General features: G+C 39.1%; 1 protein-coding gene and 1 long non-coding RNA gene across 5 annotated transcripts; one reads left to right on the top strand and one right to left on the bottom strand.

Annotated features, from left to right (window-relative positions):
* Nucleotides 1–1,937: 1,937 nt before the first annotated feature.
* On the bottom strand, nucleotides 1,938–5,099 carry gemin8 (gem (nuclear organelle) associated protein 8). Of its 2 annotated transcripts, none has more exons than XM_069711795.1 (3): nucleotides 4,812–5,099; nucleotides 3,916–4,402; nucleotides 1,938–3,110 (listed from the first exon to the last, which is right to left on the bottom strand). In XM_069711795.1, the coding sequence occupies exons 1-3, from the start codon at nucleotides 4,812–4,814 to the stop codon at nucleotides 2,851–2,853; spliced, it is 750 nt and encodes a 249-aa protein (XP_069567896.1). In that variant the 5' UTR covers nucleotides 4,815–5,099; the 3' UTR covers nucleotides 1,938–2,850. The 2 variants fall into 2 exon arrangements, with proteins under 2 accessions (XP_069567896.1, XP_069567895.1); XM_069711794.1 differs by having other exon boundaries at nucleotides 3,916–4,405; nucleotides 4,812–5,097.
* Nucleotides 5,100–5,520: 421 nt separating this feature from the next.
* LOC138628644 (uncharacterized) lies at nucleotides 5,521–16,406 on the top strand. Of its 3 annotated transcripts, XR_011311480.1 has the most exons (9): nucleotides 5,521–5,795; nucleotides 7,052–7,109; nucleotides 8,959–9,267; nucleotides 9,412–9,541; nucleotides 9,717–9,750; nucleotides 10,236–11,685; nucleotides 14,910–15,033; nucleotides 15,182–15,218; nucleotides 15,570–16,406. It is a non-coding gene; the product is annotated as an uncharacterized lncRNA (long non-coding RNA). The 3 variants fall into 3 exon arrangements; XR_011311481.1 differs by lacking the exon at nucleotides 5,521–5,795 and having other exon boundaries at nucleotides 7,023–7,109; nucleotides 9,415–9,541; XR_011311479.1 differs by lacking the exon at nucleotides 5,521–5,795 and having other exon boundaries at nucleotides 7,023–7,109.
* The last annotated feature ends 156 nt before the right edge of the window (nucleotides 16,407–16,562 follow it).

Raw genomic sequence — 16,562 nt, 5'->3', positions numbered from 1 at the left:
GGCCGAATGAGATCAAATTGAACACTACCGGCTTCAGGTCAGCGTCTATAAAACAGAAGCTGAACTTCGGCCAAGACATTCTTCCTCCTGAACAAATCGGAAACCAAGAGTGAGCGCATCTACAGTCTGCAGAACCGTGAAGATCAGATGTGAATATGAGTCCACTGTTGTTTCTCTGTTTGGTTTGTTCTGCTTGGCTTTTCATCCCTGAGGAACCGCTGTCATTAATGCCAACAGCTACCCCTCTCACCCACAAATTATTATTGTATACTAAACAAAAAGATGTTATCCAAGGCCAAATTGCATTACTCCAAATAAAAGGGCTCAAAAAACTCCAGACTCCAACTAAACCAACCCTCTGTGAACAGTAAACGTTCTCCTGCATCATTTTTGTGTACTCTCCATCTACACAACAGCAATTGTCAGGCTTGTCCTGCCTGTTTAATCCACAGAGGGAGTGGATCACTCACTCTTAATCCAATCAACAGCAACTCTCACATGAGCAGCGGACGTGGGAAGGATGAAGTGGATCTTCTTGCTGAAACTCAGTCTGGGAAGCTCAAACTTTATCTTGCAACAGAAGACAAACTCCAAAGGACTGACCGGGGAGTAATATTTCAACCAAATACTTCAGGAAATATCTGAAATATTTTGAAGGGAAATTACTTTATTGCTTATCAATATCGTGTTGCTGTCTTGAGCTTTAAACTCTGCTCTGTCCAGTGACATGCAACACACACACACACACACACACACGCAAAGACACGGCACAGTGCTCCATGCGTGTTATATGCATTGCACACAAACAGTTTGTGCAGATGGCAGTGTGACATCAATCGAAAAATACGGAACAATATGTGCTCGTGCACGCTGATTTGAAGATGTGTTGATGTTGAAGTGACAAAAATTCAGAGTGAAACGGTGAAAGTTAACAAACAGAGCAGGTTTTGCACGTCTGAGATGCAAATCGGAGTCCTTCTCACCAACGACACAACCACCATGCGTCACGCGCAGCGCACACGACCAGAAAAGATCCGCGCGGCATCCAAACACAAAGAAATCTGGGAGAAGTGTAAACGATCGCCAGCAAAAGTAGGATGATGTAAAACAAGAGTTTGCCTACCCATTTTTTCAGCTCCTGTGGAAAGTGGCCCTGAGAGAAAAAAGGTCTTAAGATGATGTCCACAGGTTGTCTGAAGGGGGGCAGCATGTAAACAACTGGATGTCCCGTTTTGGAATCGAGGAGGGGAAGGGGGAGGAGGGGTGACGTCATGGCCGGGGCTAGAAATGGATCAGACTTTATTAATCCAAACACACAAGACACGTGTCCTCCTCGATCCTGCATGCCATACCAAATATAGACAACATTTAAAACGCAACGACACATGTTTTTATTCATTTGATTAATGATCTCAATTCTCTTGCGATATTTATTGCTAATTAGTGATACAGAGTTGATGTTATATTTTCCTGTGATATGCACGTGCAAATTTATACAGTGGAGTATCATTTGCTTTCTCTGATGGGTATGGATTCTTGTTATCCTGCAACAAACTAAAGCACAACCATGTGAGTATATTTCAAAAGTTTCAACTCCTGGGGTGGTGTGACACAATGAGATCATGAAAAAAGTATAAGACAAATGATAACGCATCCTCACAAACATCTGTTGGTTTAAAGGACAATAACTACACTGTGTTTTGTTATAAATTAGGAAATGGCTTAACCATTTACATGCACCAGTCTGTGTTACTGGTGTGTCTTCTTGTGTGCTTGCTGATGAAATGAAGTTTGATGTGTTAAAATTTTTATTGAAACACTCATCGGCCCATTTTTTTTTTTGGTGTAAAAATGTGTCCGAAAGCTGAAAAGCAGAAATGTAATCAGGTTCCCTTTCCAAGGAGAGGTCACCCAGAAATCACCATCAACAAAGCAGGTTGTCTCCAGTTATCAAACACTTTATTATGAACAAAATGTAGATTAAAATACACAGCCCAAAGAAAAATGTATATTAAAATACACAGTCCAAAGAAAAAAAAGGTGCCGGCTGGTGCAAACAGTAGATAAAAGAGAATCATCAACATCCCCCCCCCCAAAAAAAAAAAAAACACAGGAGCGCCGCTTTGTACCTGACGAAATGTCAGAATCAGAGAGGCGCAGTTTAGAAGGAATAACAACAAATCACTCAGTGGAATATCAGAAGCAGCCATGCAGGAGCGCTGCTAAATCTGCACAGAGGAAAAGGGGGCTGAACATGTTGGATTTTTTTTTTTTTTTTTGTAGTAAACTAAGTTGACAGGCATAAGAGGAGCTACTGCAGCATGAAACATCACCAAGCTGGAGGCTAAACAGAAACAGATTAGCAGGAAACACGCAGGCACATGTTGTTTGAATACATTTCCATCACCTATGGGGGTGGTTTCACTGTACCTCTGACCCTCGGCTGACACTGTCCTACTTTTTGATGCTTGTATTCTGAGATTTTTGCCCTTAAAATCAAACGCCTGACAAAACCGTTAAAGCTGTTGTTGGCCAGCACCATGCGCTGGTGTTTAGTGTAGTTTATGAGGACGTGTAGTGTAGTAGTATCGCAGCCGTGGGTTTTCATTTGGAGCAACAGCTGTCAGGTCGGTGACATTCACGCCCGGCTAAGCAGAAGCTCGGCTAATTTAGGCAACTTTTTTCTGGCCTTAAAACAACTTTCTAACCCTTAATTAATGCAAACCGTTGGTTCTGGATCAGCAGCTCCGGCGGCCACCGTCCATTACAAGACAAAACTGTTGGCTCTGAGAGAGATCTTAGCCGGGATCTCCTCCAAATCAAACAGTTCACATCTCTGCCCGCAGCTGTTCAGAGCCTCAGCGGGATGACGGGCCAGTAGTTGGGCTGCTTGAGGTCACAGTTTCTGTTGAAAGTCAGCTGCATCGCCGTCTCCATGGCCTGGATCTTGGCCGCGTCCTTGCCGTACAGCTTCTTCATCTCGGCCGTGCGTGTCTCGTCCGGGCGCTCGCAGGGAGGAGCGGCGCTGCTCTGCCAGGAGACGGCGTGCAGGGGCTGATCAGCCTGCACGTAGCCTTCCTGCTGCTCCGTCTCCATCTGCTGCTGCTTCTCTGTGAGAACAAGCGCAACAGACTATTTTTAGACGCTGTGCGATTCTGTGCTAGGTTATGTTTACAATAATACAACATATATATATATATATATATATATATATATATATATATATATATATATATATATATATATATATCATATTACTTATATATGGGTCGTATTATCAACTACTAATCTTAAGGTGTAGACAAAAGGCTGTGTATGTAAATGAGAGTGATACTGCTGGGCCAAACCAAAAGGTCACAGGGGGGGGTCTGCAACCTTTGGGGTCATATTCTGTTTCTCTTTGAGGTACTTGGCCAAACCAAAAGGTCACAGGAGGGGGTCTGCAGCCTGTGGGGTCACATACTGTTGTTCTTTGAGGCATTAACAGGAACAGACTGTGTCTGGAGGACTCCAGGGGGTGAAGGAAGACAACCACCACCTCCACCAACCAACAAAGGACACATCAATACACATGACTTTTTGGACTATAAGAAGACTGGGTCAGAATAAACTGATTATTCTGCTGCTGTTAAATAAATATATTCTCCTATTGCCTCATTAAAGAACAGGCAGGACTGGGGGCTGACACATATCGGCTTTGTAGGAGCAGGAGCCCGAGTCCAACAGTCTTCACCTTAAACTACGGTGTGTGGTCATGCATCCCCAAAGCAAAGCAGTTTCTTACTCACTAGTCCTCAAGATAATGAGGACAGCAGCAGGAGAATAATCCAACTTTTTTTTTTTTTTTTTTTTTGAAGCTGTGTATCTGCTGCCACCCCTCCTCCACCCTTCCTCCTCCACCCCCTGTTCACTTACTCAGCTCCTCTCGGTGTCTCTCTGTCTGGGCGAAGTACTGCCGCAGCTCCTTGCTGATCTCCATGTTGCTGACGTCGCACTCGATGTCGCTGTCCGAGCTGCTTTCCTTGTCGTCGTCGTCGTCGTCGTCTTCGTCGTCGCTCTCCACGGCCCTCCAGTCCGCGTAGCGCTGCTGCTGGAAGCTGCTGGGCCGCCGCTGATGGAGGCTGCTGGGGCGGCGATGCTGGAAGCTGCTGGGGCGGCGATGCTGGAAGCTGCTGGGGCAACGCTGATGGAGGCTGCTGGAGCTGCTGGAGCGGCGACGCTTGGGGCTGTTGGAGCGACTCAGCCGGCAGTAGCCCTGGCCTTGGTCGGAGACGTCGGCCCCCCAGGCCTTTCGGTAGGCACGCCGGTGCCTTTGGTGCCAGGCCATAGACTGCTGGTAGTGCTGCCAGTAGTTGCTGTACACGGAGCTGGAAAACCAGGACATCACCATGCCTACTTCGTCCTGCTTGAGATGGATCACAACAACATTCATTATTAGTTTCCTCTCCTGCACAAAACTTTGGCCTGACCCCTGGATTTCACCGGTGAAGTTGTTTTAGTGTCTTTTTGTTGTTGTTTATGGTCCAATTCAGCTTGCAAGCGAGTTTCTTGACTTACAATAAAGAGGCTCGAGCTGCAATCAAAACTTTTAGTGATGCAATAACGAGGCTGTTGTTTACAATCCAGTTCATTGTTTGGTTCAAGTTTTATTATAAATTGGAAATGTGAGAAATTTGCTCCTTAAACGGTCTTTTGTTCTTTCAAACGGAACTTTATCGGCACCACGTGTGTGCAGGTTTAACTACGGCTCTCCTATGTTGCAGCCTCGTGTCTCATTTGGAAATATAACAAAACCTTTTTGGTTTCCTTACCATGACTGGAGATGCTTGCAGCTCCGTGGATCTCCCTGTTGTCCTCTGCAAGCCTGCAACACATGGAACAAAGACACCAAATGAGATGCCACGAACAAACCGGCAAATACAAACACGATCAGCCTTTAGGACACGATAACCCTCCAGAACAGTTTGCAGGTTTTGAAGGCGACAGAAACGGAAATATAAGAGCCCAGCTTTTCACCGAGCAACAACATGAAGACGGAGCGACTCATCATACCGTTAACACGTGGATCTGATGCCGCGTACACACGTGGGACCTCTACTGTGTCCGCTGCTTGTGATGCTTCCGCAAAGAAAATTTCCCGGCAGCCTTTGAGCCACGCAAAGATAAGTCCTGACTACGTGGCGCCACCCAGTGGACACTGTGTGCATATTCAAACGAACATTTCTTAAAAAAAATTTTAAAAAAAGAGTTGCGTTATATTTTTTTTGTACTAAATTTCAAGGCTGTTTTTTTTTTTTTTTTTTTTTTTTTTTTAAATTGCAACACGTCTCTTTGGACCCCTGGGGCTGTTCCCGTCCATGATTTTCAGTTTCTGCTTCGTAGTTTTATTTTGAAAGGCAAATTGACGCAGCGAAACCGGTGTCACTTCCGGTGATAGACGGCAACACTTATCCCACAGCAAGTAACGCATGTTTGCACAATTTGTTTGGTTTTTCTTTTCTTTCCAGAATATTGAAATGTCTGTCAACTGTTGGACTCGGGCTCCTGCTCCTACAAAGCCGATATGTGTCAGCCCCCAGTCCTGCCTGTTCTTTAATGAGGCAATAGGAGAATATATTTATTTAACAGCAGCAGAATAATCAGTTTATTCTGACCCAGTCTTCTTATAGTCCAGAAACCAAAAAGTCATGTGTATTGATGTGTCCTTTGTTGGTTGGTGGAGGTGGTGGTTGTCTTCCTTCACATCCTGGAGTCCTCCAGACAGTCTGTTCCTGTTAATGCCTCAAAGAACAACAGTATGTGACCCCACAGGTTGCAGACCCCCTCCTGTGACCTTTTGGTTTGGCCAAGTACCTTCACTCTCATTCACACATTCACAACCACACCCTGTTGTCTACACCTTCATTCACAAACATAGCCTTTTGTCTACACCTTCATTCACAAACATAGCCTTTTGTCTACACCTTCATTCACAAACATAGCCTTTTGTCTACACCTTCATTCACAACCACACCCTGTTGTCTACACCTTCATTCACAAACATAGCCTTTCGTCTACCCCTTAGGATTAATAGTTGATAATACGACCTATATATAAGTAATATGATATGGCATATATATATATATATGTTGTATTATTGTAAACATAACCTAGCACAGAATAAATAAACAACGTAATAAAGGAAAGTTTTTTTTATTTTATTTTTTATTTTACCTGCTGGTTGAACGGCAGCGGGTGAAAATGTGGCGCTGAAGAGCAGGAGGAACCCATTAGGGGTGTTTTTGGCTGTTATTTAGCAGTGGATGTAATCATCAGCATTGTCCACCAGTCTATAAATCAGTTTTACTCCACTGTGTGTTTTCATAGGAGATAAATAATTAAAGAACTGGTCTGATAAGCATTTAAAGTGCTCTACATCTCATTTTAATCATCACATAAAAGTTGGGTGACCAGATCCCAGAAAACTTAATGTGGGACAAATTATGCTGCAATTTGCATAGTTTGTGATTCTGGTGACTCACAAATTTCCCCATTGGGCGCAGCCAACCTGCACCTGACCCATGCATTCACAGTTTGATGGACATCCCACGCAGACCAAACACAGTATGTTTGGGGGGGGGGATCCTGTGATGTGTTTAGCCGTACAACACAACTTAACATGCATGCAGTCATGGGAGTTAGTCACCACGGATTACATTTTATTCCTTTGTGAATAGATTTTCTTCAGTAATTTGGATTAAACTACAGTGTTAAAATCTGAATTTTATCAAGACTGAAGTTAAGAAAACCCACAAATCCAAAAAGTGAACATTATATAAGCAAAGACATCGTCGTGGTTGAGGGAGGGGGAGTAAAACAGAATAGTTTCATGGAGCGTTTAAGTGCTGCGAGACATGTTTGACTGTATATCTGGGTCATGCTTTGGTTTGAGGCTTCAAAGCTTTCAGAGGAAATGGAAAAAGACAGATGTGTCTTTTCAAAATGCATTTTGTCCGATGTTGTTTGAATGGATGTGTTAACACACTAAAGTAAGCATTTTCTCTGATTGCAGGACCTGCATGTTCTGAGGTACGACGAGTTCCCCCTTAAATATTACTCCACATTTCTGTGTAAGTATTTTGTGACACATCTGGGATGGTATATTTTGGTACGCATTAATGGAGCTGATATTATTCTAGTGAATGAAATACTATGGATAGTGAGAGGCAGAGTAAATGAGAACTTGTGTCTGGATGAATTTGATCTACTTATACCAATAGTATCACATAAGTGGAAACCCACAAGCACATATCAATTATAATGCCTTTATTTTTTTTATGTCTGTCAAAGAGATGACTTACTTATTATGCAATACAATGAAGCACAGTGCACACATGTATGATCTTATTGTTAATTTAAACATGCCAAAAATATCAAAAGTTACACGCTATTAAGGAAAAGTTAAAGATCAATAGTCAGTGATTTATGTTTTCATGCAAGCAGTAACAATAGGCAGATTTTTAATCTCAATAGAAAGACCTGGATGCCAGTAAACATAGGTCAGACAGTGTGGTTGTGTCTCCCTCTGCTGGCAAGACTCTCACAGATGCTCTCAGATACTGTCATCCTTCTGGTGCTTTGCAAGCCAGTCTTCTCATACAGTTTGTGAAACAAGCTCAAACAGATGTTATATTTGATTTTTGTGGTGTTAGTAAAATTAAAGTAAGTGAAACGCATCATCTGACACTGTTGAATAGGTCAATGTTGATGAACATTTAAAGTCTCTCTGCTCCACTCAGGTGAACATTTATTTTAAATTCTATTTGCAGCACAAGAGCAATAGTTTTTATGGTTAACTTATCAGTGTGTCGGTCACCTGTAAAGCACTTTGAACTGTAATAACCTGTATGAAAGTTGCTATATGAATAACATTTGATTAATTGATATTCTATCTGAGAGAGACTGCAATGCAGCACATTATGTTTTTGCCCGAATATTCCTCGACTGGAAGAATCCTTACGCTTGTCACCAGACAACTACTTCACCTACACTATTAATTTGTAATTAATATAATCCTATAGAAGAGCTCTGGTTACACTTGTGTGTAAGTGTTGTAATTGGTTCCTCGTTTATGATTTACATTACCAGTTTTATATCATATCATGTATAAAGTGCAAAGGCATCTATGCTTTACGGCACTGATAATATACAAACACACACCATGGAAAAATGTTACCCTTGAAGTCTGTCTAGTCGCTTGTCTGTTCCTCCCTCATTTCCTTCTTTACTGTCTAATGTCCTTCTTAAAAAGGACTTTGCATAGATATGTGACGTCGGTAAATAAAATAACATTCAGTGAAAACCTCTGCGATTGAAATTTACATTTTATATTGCTAATGTTTGACCGTTGGGAAATCTTTAAAGATTTGAAGTTTAACAATATCTGATGGAAAATATCATAAAGACCTGGGGTAAGTTTCGCTGTTTAATACTAATGTTTTTATATATATATACATATATATATGCCTTTTTAGGAAGGATGATTTGGCACAAATTGAGACTGTTCTTTGAAACCACTTCTCGTCATTCAAACAGCGTGAACTATGAATTCGGAAGCAGGCTTGTTGTCCAGTTCCTTCTCAGGACAGTTTACCAGCAGCCTTTTTTTCTTTTCTTTTTCCATTTCCCCTCCTTTGGTATTGTTTACTGGTTTCTGACAGCCACACAGTTGAGACTTTTCTTTCAACATGAGACAGTGGAAACTGTGTTTTGTTCGGCTTCTGGCCGTGTGTTTATTTTTAGACGCTGAAGGTACAGTAAAGGAGCTTTTCATTCTTATACATTTCCTGCAACTCAGCCTGCTGTGTATTCTGCTAGACTTTGCTTCAGCTTTAGTTTTTTTTTTTTTTTAAGTAGCCATATATTATGATGCAGTCAAAAAAAAACACCTGAATGCTTGATGATTTTCTTAAATTTCAGAGACCGTGATGAAAACCATCAGTAGGGAACCAGATGTTACTCCAATATGCTCCACTGCCGCAGTCAATATCATCACACTCATAGTATGCAAGATCATAACGAAGGCGAGCGGCGGAAGAGAGTGCCGTCTGCTGTATCAACATGGGAAGGACTTTGAGCACAAATGCGACTCCAGGTTCACGCTGACAAAAAATTGGACTGTGTTTCTCCACCTGATCAATTTAACACCAGAGGATAGTGGGAACTACACCTGCGACTGTTCCTACCGGGGAGGAACAAATACTGTCCGTCTCGCCATCACTGTGGAAGGTACGTGTTCTTTATGTTCCTGCTTTGACTTTCTAAGTTTTGGGATTTATGAGTGTGTGTCGCTGACATGCACGTGTGCATTTTATTGCAATTTGTGCCTTATAAATACACTTCTCTTTTTTTTTTTTCTTTTTTTTTTTAAAGCAGACCAAGATGCCACCACTTCACCAATCACAATGCTCAATTCTACCGTTGTGATTTGTACCGTTACTGCATCAGTTATAGTTGCAACCGGCCTTTTTCTTGGACTTGTTCTGAGAAAAAAACATTGCAGGTGAGAATTAGTGCTTTATGCTTTAAATGGATGCAGCTGATTTTACAGTGTACTGAGAAAAGCACTGTATTTTAGGATATGTAACAATTTTATAGCTGTAATGTATGTTTTTTTTGTGTGTTTTTTTTTCTTGTAAAAGTAGAACTGCTGTAACAATATCCCCTCTTGTTTTCAGAAGTCATACAAGATCAGGACCGTCTGGGTTATCGGTAAGTGAAGTCCCCAGTGAGCCGTGCACAATATTCTTTTGTGTTTTACCTTCCCACTCATTTTTTACACCCTAGGTATGGTGTTAAAACTGCTGAAAGGTGTCATTTCCTGAAAGATTGAAACCAAAGTCGCATCCTTATTCACAATGCCTTTTAATGTACATAAACTGACCGTTTGAGTGCTTTCAGCCAATTGTAAATCTTGCTTTTGAAAACAGTTTTATGCAGTTATGTGATAAACAGTTTGTCTGTGGGGAGGAGTTAGTTGTTGGCAAAGACAAACAAATGGGCCTTTTTAAGTAGCCACTGACGGCACCTTTTAAAGAGACAATGAGGTCTGAGGGTCAGTGGCGGAGTACTTCACATTTATATTTGATGATTTAAAAACTTTATTTGCATAACAAAAGTTCTAGTAAAGCGATTTGTAATGATTTTAAATGACTGCAAGTCATTATCTCACTACATTTTGGTGTTTTTTTTTTTAGACTGAAGATGACAGATATGATCCGTACGCAAGCCTTGAGCAACCGGAAAGTGATCTCTACCAGGTTTTATCTTCAATGTGCCAGCAACATCACGGCCATGACGACAAATTGAGCCAGCAGCGCTACAGTCACAGCCCTGTCCCATTTGGAATAGGAAATAAACAGAAGAGAGACTCATCAAATTTGTGAAAACAGGAGTTGTGATAACTGTATGAATATTGTTACAGTGCAGTCTAAGTTGAGTTTCTTTGAAATGTCCAGAGTAGTATTATTGCTGACTATTTATGGAACGCATTTCTTCTTTTTTAAGAAACACGAATGTGAACTATCTTAAACTGGTGCATTCAGATTCATTCATAGTCTTGTCTTGAAAGTTTCAACGGTGAAGTCTCACACTACCCGTTGAGACGCTTCAACATCACCGTGCGGACTTAGGTCTTAATTTAAAGTTTCTTTAGTGACGGTGTTTCTGTATTTGTGTGGTCAAAATGTTCCACAAAAACTCTTCTGGTTATTATTCAACACCAGAAGGAGAGATTGTGACCACATTTTACATTTGGTCAGTTAATTTGTGTTTCTACCTGAACCTGTGTTGATTGTAAAAAAAAAAAAATACACTTAAAACCTTTTTTATTCATTTTCTTCTACATCTTCACTACATATAAATCCCGACAAACATGGATGGAAACCACAACTTGATAAATGGAGGTATACAACCACAAGGCAATGACTCGGATGTCTTTTTATATTTGTGTTCTTGCTCACCGTTTTACCGTTAAGACTGTCTGAATATAAAACACAGCAGCAGTCCTGTAGATGCGCTTCCTCTTTAGAAGCGAGGACTCGGTGTGTAAGGCATCACTGAACAGTCCTATCTTAACCACGATGGGTGTATGGAAACTCTGCTTGGTCCTGCTTCTGCCATTAGCTGTTTGTTTTGACTTCAACGGTAATGATTTTTTTTTTCTCTAACAATCTTCTTTTGGTTTTTCTGTAATTTTTTTAACCAAATTAGAATAATTATTCACAAAATACAAAAACACAGCAGTTGCTAACCCAAACTGTATTTCATATTGCTTGTAATTGATTGATTTTGTAGTCACTCTATACTATTTGACTACTACTAATTATTTGATTGCAGCGACTCTTGTGAAAAGAATTGGGAAGCAGCCAGACGTAACTCCAATATGCACCAATGAAACACAGACTATCATCACGCAAATAATATGTTGGATCAGCACAGAGAGAAACAGGACAGCGTGTTCACTGGGGTATCGATATGAACACGGCTTTGAACATGGATGTGACTTCAGATTCAAACTTGTGACAAAGAACCAGACTTTTTTTCTCCACCTGAATAGTTTAACACCAGTTGATAGTGGGAACGCTACCTGTGACTGTTCATATATTGGAGGAACAAATATGACCCATTTTAATTTCACAGTGGAAGGTAAGCACATTTTCTTATGTTCATCAAACTTTGGCCAAATTTAAAGTGATTCTTTCCTACTACATTGTTTTTGATTGTTTACATGGCAGTATGATGCTCGGCTTGTTTTTGTTTTCTTGCTTCTTTTGATTCACGATGAGAGAAAAGCTTCTCTCACATTGATGTTGTGTAACGTGATCATTTTCCACTGCATTCGCGTTGAGAATTTCAATGACATCCATTTATAAGAAATAAGACCTGTTTCAATGTGCAGAATAAATAGTTGTAATACTTTTAAGTTCATTTGTGTATTTAAATGTATCTTTTCTCTAAACTGCAGAGTTAATAAATCTAATAAAATCATGTAGTGCACTTGATTTGAATATTACATTGTCACTGTATTTTTTTTGTATTTCCAGTTCCATTTCTCTGACAAAGATTTTTTTTTATATATATATCTTAGAGGACGAATTGACCATCAGTTCAACAGGACTGCTAGCTGTAGGTTCATCAACTGGTGCAACAATAGTCATCATCATAACTGGAGTTATTCTGGGATGTATCCACTGGAGGAAAAATCGCAGGTCGGAGAATATTATCCAAACTGGATTCACATCAAAGTAATGGCAGATCAAGTGAAAATAATGCATTTGAATAAATGAATTGTACTGTATGCTTTACATTTCTACATGTTTATATCTCATGTTCCACTAACTCCAATATCCATTCTTATTTAAAAGTGTCTGTTCAAGGTCAGAAGCATCTGAATTATCTGTACATGACTCTCCAAGCTGGCCGGTGAGTAATGTATTACGTTCTACACAGTAAATGGCAAAGTAGAGAGTTTAATGGATGTGATTAGACATGCATAAATATACATTTATATTGTCAGACTTTTAGCTGATGTTTTTTTTTTTTTTTTTTTGTGGATCGACACATCATGACCACCAATTAATGACTTAATCATGTTGATGAGACTCGGACACTCCTGAGTCACGAGCCATTTGAAAACATTTAGCATTAAGATTTTTTATTTCATTCCATAGCATTACGATGACGCAGATGACCTGTACGCAAGCCTTCAGCAGCCAGCAGAGGACGAATACGAAACTATCGCCTCAGTTAACCTACAACTTCAACCTGGAAACATTTAAAACCAACAGTCAAGGCAAAAATTCTTGCATGAAATGGTTTTGTGGATTTATCAAAAAAAGTAGCGTCACTGGCCGAGGTTCTTTGATTTGGCTGATTTTGTAAGATGTCTGAAATAATTAGAATCTTAAAGTGTTAAAAGTCCAACTTGCTGTACATGGTGTATTAATATTGTTTCCCAGAATATTAAGATTAAAGCATTTGTTAAACAAGTCTGTGTGTGTGTGGACGTCTTAGTCTCGATAACAGGCCAGAGGATTCTATTTTTAAATACCAGCGACGGTTTGGTTGTTGACCTACAAAAGAAAGAAATTCACTGCCTCACAATTTTAATCATCACACAACAAAAAAATAGTTTCTGGGGAGATTATTTTCCTAATCAGAAAATATATTTGTTTTGTGGATGGTGATGTTGACCAGAATATATCTTGGTAATGGTTTTATTACCAAGGGTGAATAGTCAGATTCGTGTTGTCACTATCTTGTCATTTAAGAGACTTGACAGGTGTTTTCTAGTAACTAAGGCCAAACAACCTTAACAACTTCAATTCTTTTAACTGGTGGTGATTGATAAACTCTGTATAAAACTATAGATATAATGAAGTAAGTGGAATTTAACTGATCTTGTAGGACTTGCCAACCCCTGATCTCCCCGTTTCAGACTTATTACTGCTGGACTGAAGACCTTTCTGGTAATACTTTAGCATTATTGTGCCTAATTTTCTCATCATCATATGGTGTCTCTTTAGTTGAACAAAATTACAGGAAGTCATTTGCATCAAGTGAAGTGTACTTTGTGTTATACATTGTTATGTGAATGTCACATGGTGGTTTTCTAATCATGAAGTGAGGGATAGAAATAACAATGAGCTGCTGCGAGCGAGCGCTTCTCTATTTCCAGGTCAAACTCAGGCTTTGAGAAATGCAAACACCACAAAACTAAATATATCAGTTCAAGAGAAATAAAGGCAGCACTCTGCCTGTTTTACAATCTGGACTGTGACTCCAGCTCAAACTGTAGGCTGAACACCTGAATGTAGACCTGATATCTGATGACCATGCATCCTATTATAGGCACATACCTTTATTTTGAGTCTTTAAACTTCACCCAACAAGACAGTGAAAGTTGCAAGAAAGTCATTCAGCCTGAGTGTTTTTTGTACCGTGTTCCTGCTCGTTGTTTAGCTTTAACAGTGACAGCCAACGGTGACTCATTTCCCTTTTGAATAGGTTTTCACCGCTGTGAGAGCTTGAGGTTTAGTTATGAAAGAGCGTTCTTCTCCTTTCAGTACATTATTCAGTGCTGCCAGCGTCTTGACTGGTATGGATGTATCAAAGCAGTGCTTTCTTCTGTTTCTGACACAATCTTTGTGTTTTGATGCTGACGGTAAAGTAACATTTATGTAAATTGTTTTTCTCTAATAATCCTTTGGTCTGTTTCTTATTGAGAACAACTGATCATTTTCTGGTCAAATTTAAAATGTGATTTGAATATTCACAAAATGCAACAACAAAAAAAGCCACTTCCTCCTGTATGTAACATTGATATTTGATTGCAGTGACTCTTGTGAAAAGAATTGGGAAGCAGCCAGACGTAACTCCAATATGCACCAATGAAACACAGACTATCATCACGCAAATAATATGTTGGATCAGCACAGAGAGAAACAGGGCAGCGTGTCTACTGGGGTATCAATATGAACACGGCTTTGAACAAGGATGTGGCTTCAGATTCAAACTTGTGACAAAGAACCAGACTTTTTTTCTCCACCTGAATAGTTTAACACCAGTTGATAGTGGGAACGCTACCTGTGAGTGTTCATATAATGGAGGAATAAATATTATCCATTTTAATTTCACAGTGGAAGGTAAGCACATTTTCTTATGTTCATCTCATTTCTTATGTTGGCCAAATTTAAAGTGGTAATTTTCAGTCTGTGTTAACATAATTTCGTGTTGTATGATGCCGATATTTATAGTCTATAAGGTAAAGAAATCATACAGGATTTGGATAAACAAATTTGTGTTGGCATCTTTTTTCTGTTTTGCTGGTTTTATTAATATATTTGTTTTTTTTCTTCATAAATATTTAGAGGATGAAACCGTCGTCGGCCTTTTCGACCAAACAACAGTTGCTTGTGCCTTGAGCGGTGTAACTCTGTTCATCGTTGTACTTTTAGTTACCCTGGGGTTCATCTACAGAAGAGTACGTCATAGGTGAGAGACAACTATAATATCCACAGTTCATGTTTTAAAAAATATATTATCTTTAAGAATGAGGCATTTGACTCTCCTGGTTATATCTATTGTGATGAATGAATATTACCTCGAGTTGTTTATTTATATTTGTCTGTTTATTCAACAGAAAACAGACAGAAACGGTGAGCAGTCATGCAAACACGGTACTCTTCAGAAAATGTTACACCTTCTGTGAATATATATATATATGTATATACATACATGTATATATACGTATATACATATATATGTGTATATATTATATTATATATATATGCATATATGTATGCATATATATATATATACAAAAATTATTAAAGTTAAACCACATGTACATATAGATATATATACATATATATGTGTATATTTATATATATGTATGTGTATGTATATATATATATATACACATATATATATATGCATATATATATATGTGTGTGTATATGTATATATATATATGTACATGTGGTTTAACTTGAATAATTTTGAATTTTGTTCCATATCTCCTTCTGCAGGGGTCACAGGACATTGAACCATACAGCACCTTCACACGAACCGAAAATGGACTTTATTCAACTGTCAAACTGCACAGCTCTGAAATGAATACTAATTAATGAATACTAAACACACGTGTGTCGACCAGAAAGGACGCACTTTCGATCATTTTTTTTGACAGAACCGTGAACCATCTGTTCTCGTGTGTTTCATGTTAATTCATAAGAATAATAAGCAGTGTTGTCCTGCTATCCACAAGGTGGCGCTATTTTGCTTTGTGAAAATGTACATTTCTATTGTATACTCGTATCCACAGTTGATTTGTTTGTTGTGTTTTCCATATTCTGCTAAAACAGTTGAAATATTTGTGCTATTTTTTAATTATGTGAATTTTGTTGTTTACACAAAGGCAAAATAATAAATTCATGTACAATTCAGCTTTTTCGTTCTTCCGATGACAGCTCGATGTCACCATGAAACACTGAATGCCATCTTAGTCATTTGTTAGAGCATCCCAAAGAGAACAACATCACCTGCTGCACAATGTGAGAATCACTGTGGCCCTTAACTACTTAAACCGTGAATCATGAACATTATCTCAAGCAATTAATACATCAATAGTAAATATTTGGCTAATTGTGTTTTTCAATCCATTGAGTTTACTGGCTTATTATTTTTGGTTTCACACCAAGGAACCCTGATTTGTTTTAATTTAGAGTTTTATAATGTATTTTGATATTAATTATGTGTTTGTTTGTAATACAAGTTATTTAGTTCTCTAGCTGTATGTACACTGTTTATCTTTTATATATGTGCATGCATTAATAAATAAATCTCCTGTTTTGTTCAGAATGCTACACGCTTTACCTTTTTATGACCTGACTCGTGCAACTTGAACCATTTCCTTGGCTGCAGCTCTTACGATAATGTAACTGTAACTTCAATACAAACTGGCACTGTAGTCAATTTACAGTCTGCCTGCACGACTGCCTTGATTTATTATGTTACACCTT

The sequence above is a fragment of the Brachyistius frenatus genome, unplaced genomic scaffold (assembly GCF_029030835.1).
Source record: "Brachyistius frenatus isolate BFR_SWC_R1_liver_20210118 unplaced genomic scaffold, ASM2903083v1 Contig_103, whole genome shotgun sequence".
Taxonomy (NCBI): domain Eukaryota; kingdom Metazoa; phylum Chordata; class Actinopteri; family Embiotocidae; genus Brachyistius; species Brachyistius frenatus.
This window is presented reverse-complemented; position numbering and strand designations above follow the sequence as displayed.

Bases quoted from the DNA above. Each gene is read 5' to 3' on its own strand.
- gemin8 (XM_069711794.1), bottom strand. The intron at 3,111-3,915 runs GTAAGTGAACAG...TTGTTCTCACAG, and splicing joins GAGACACCGAGAGGAGCTGA to AGAAGCAGCAGCAGATGGAG.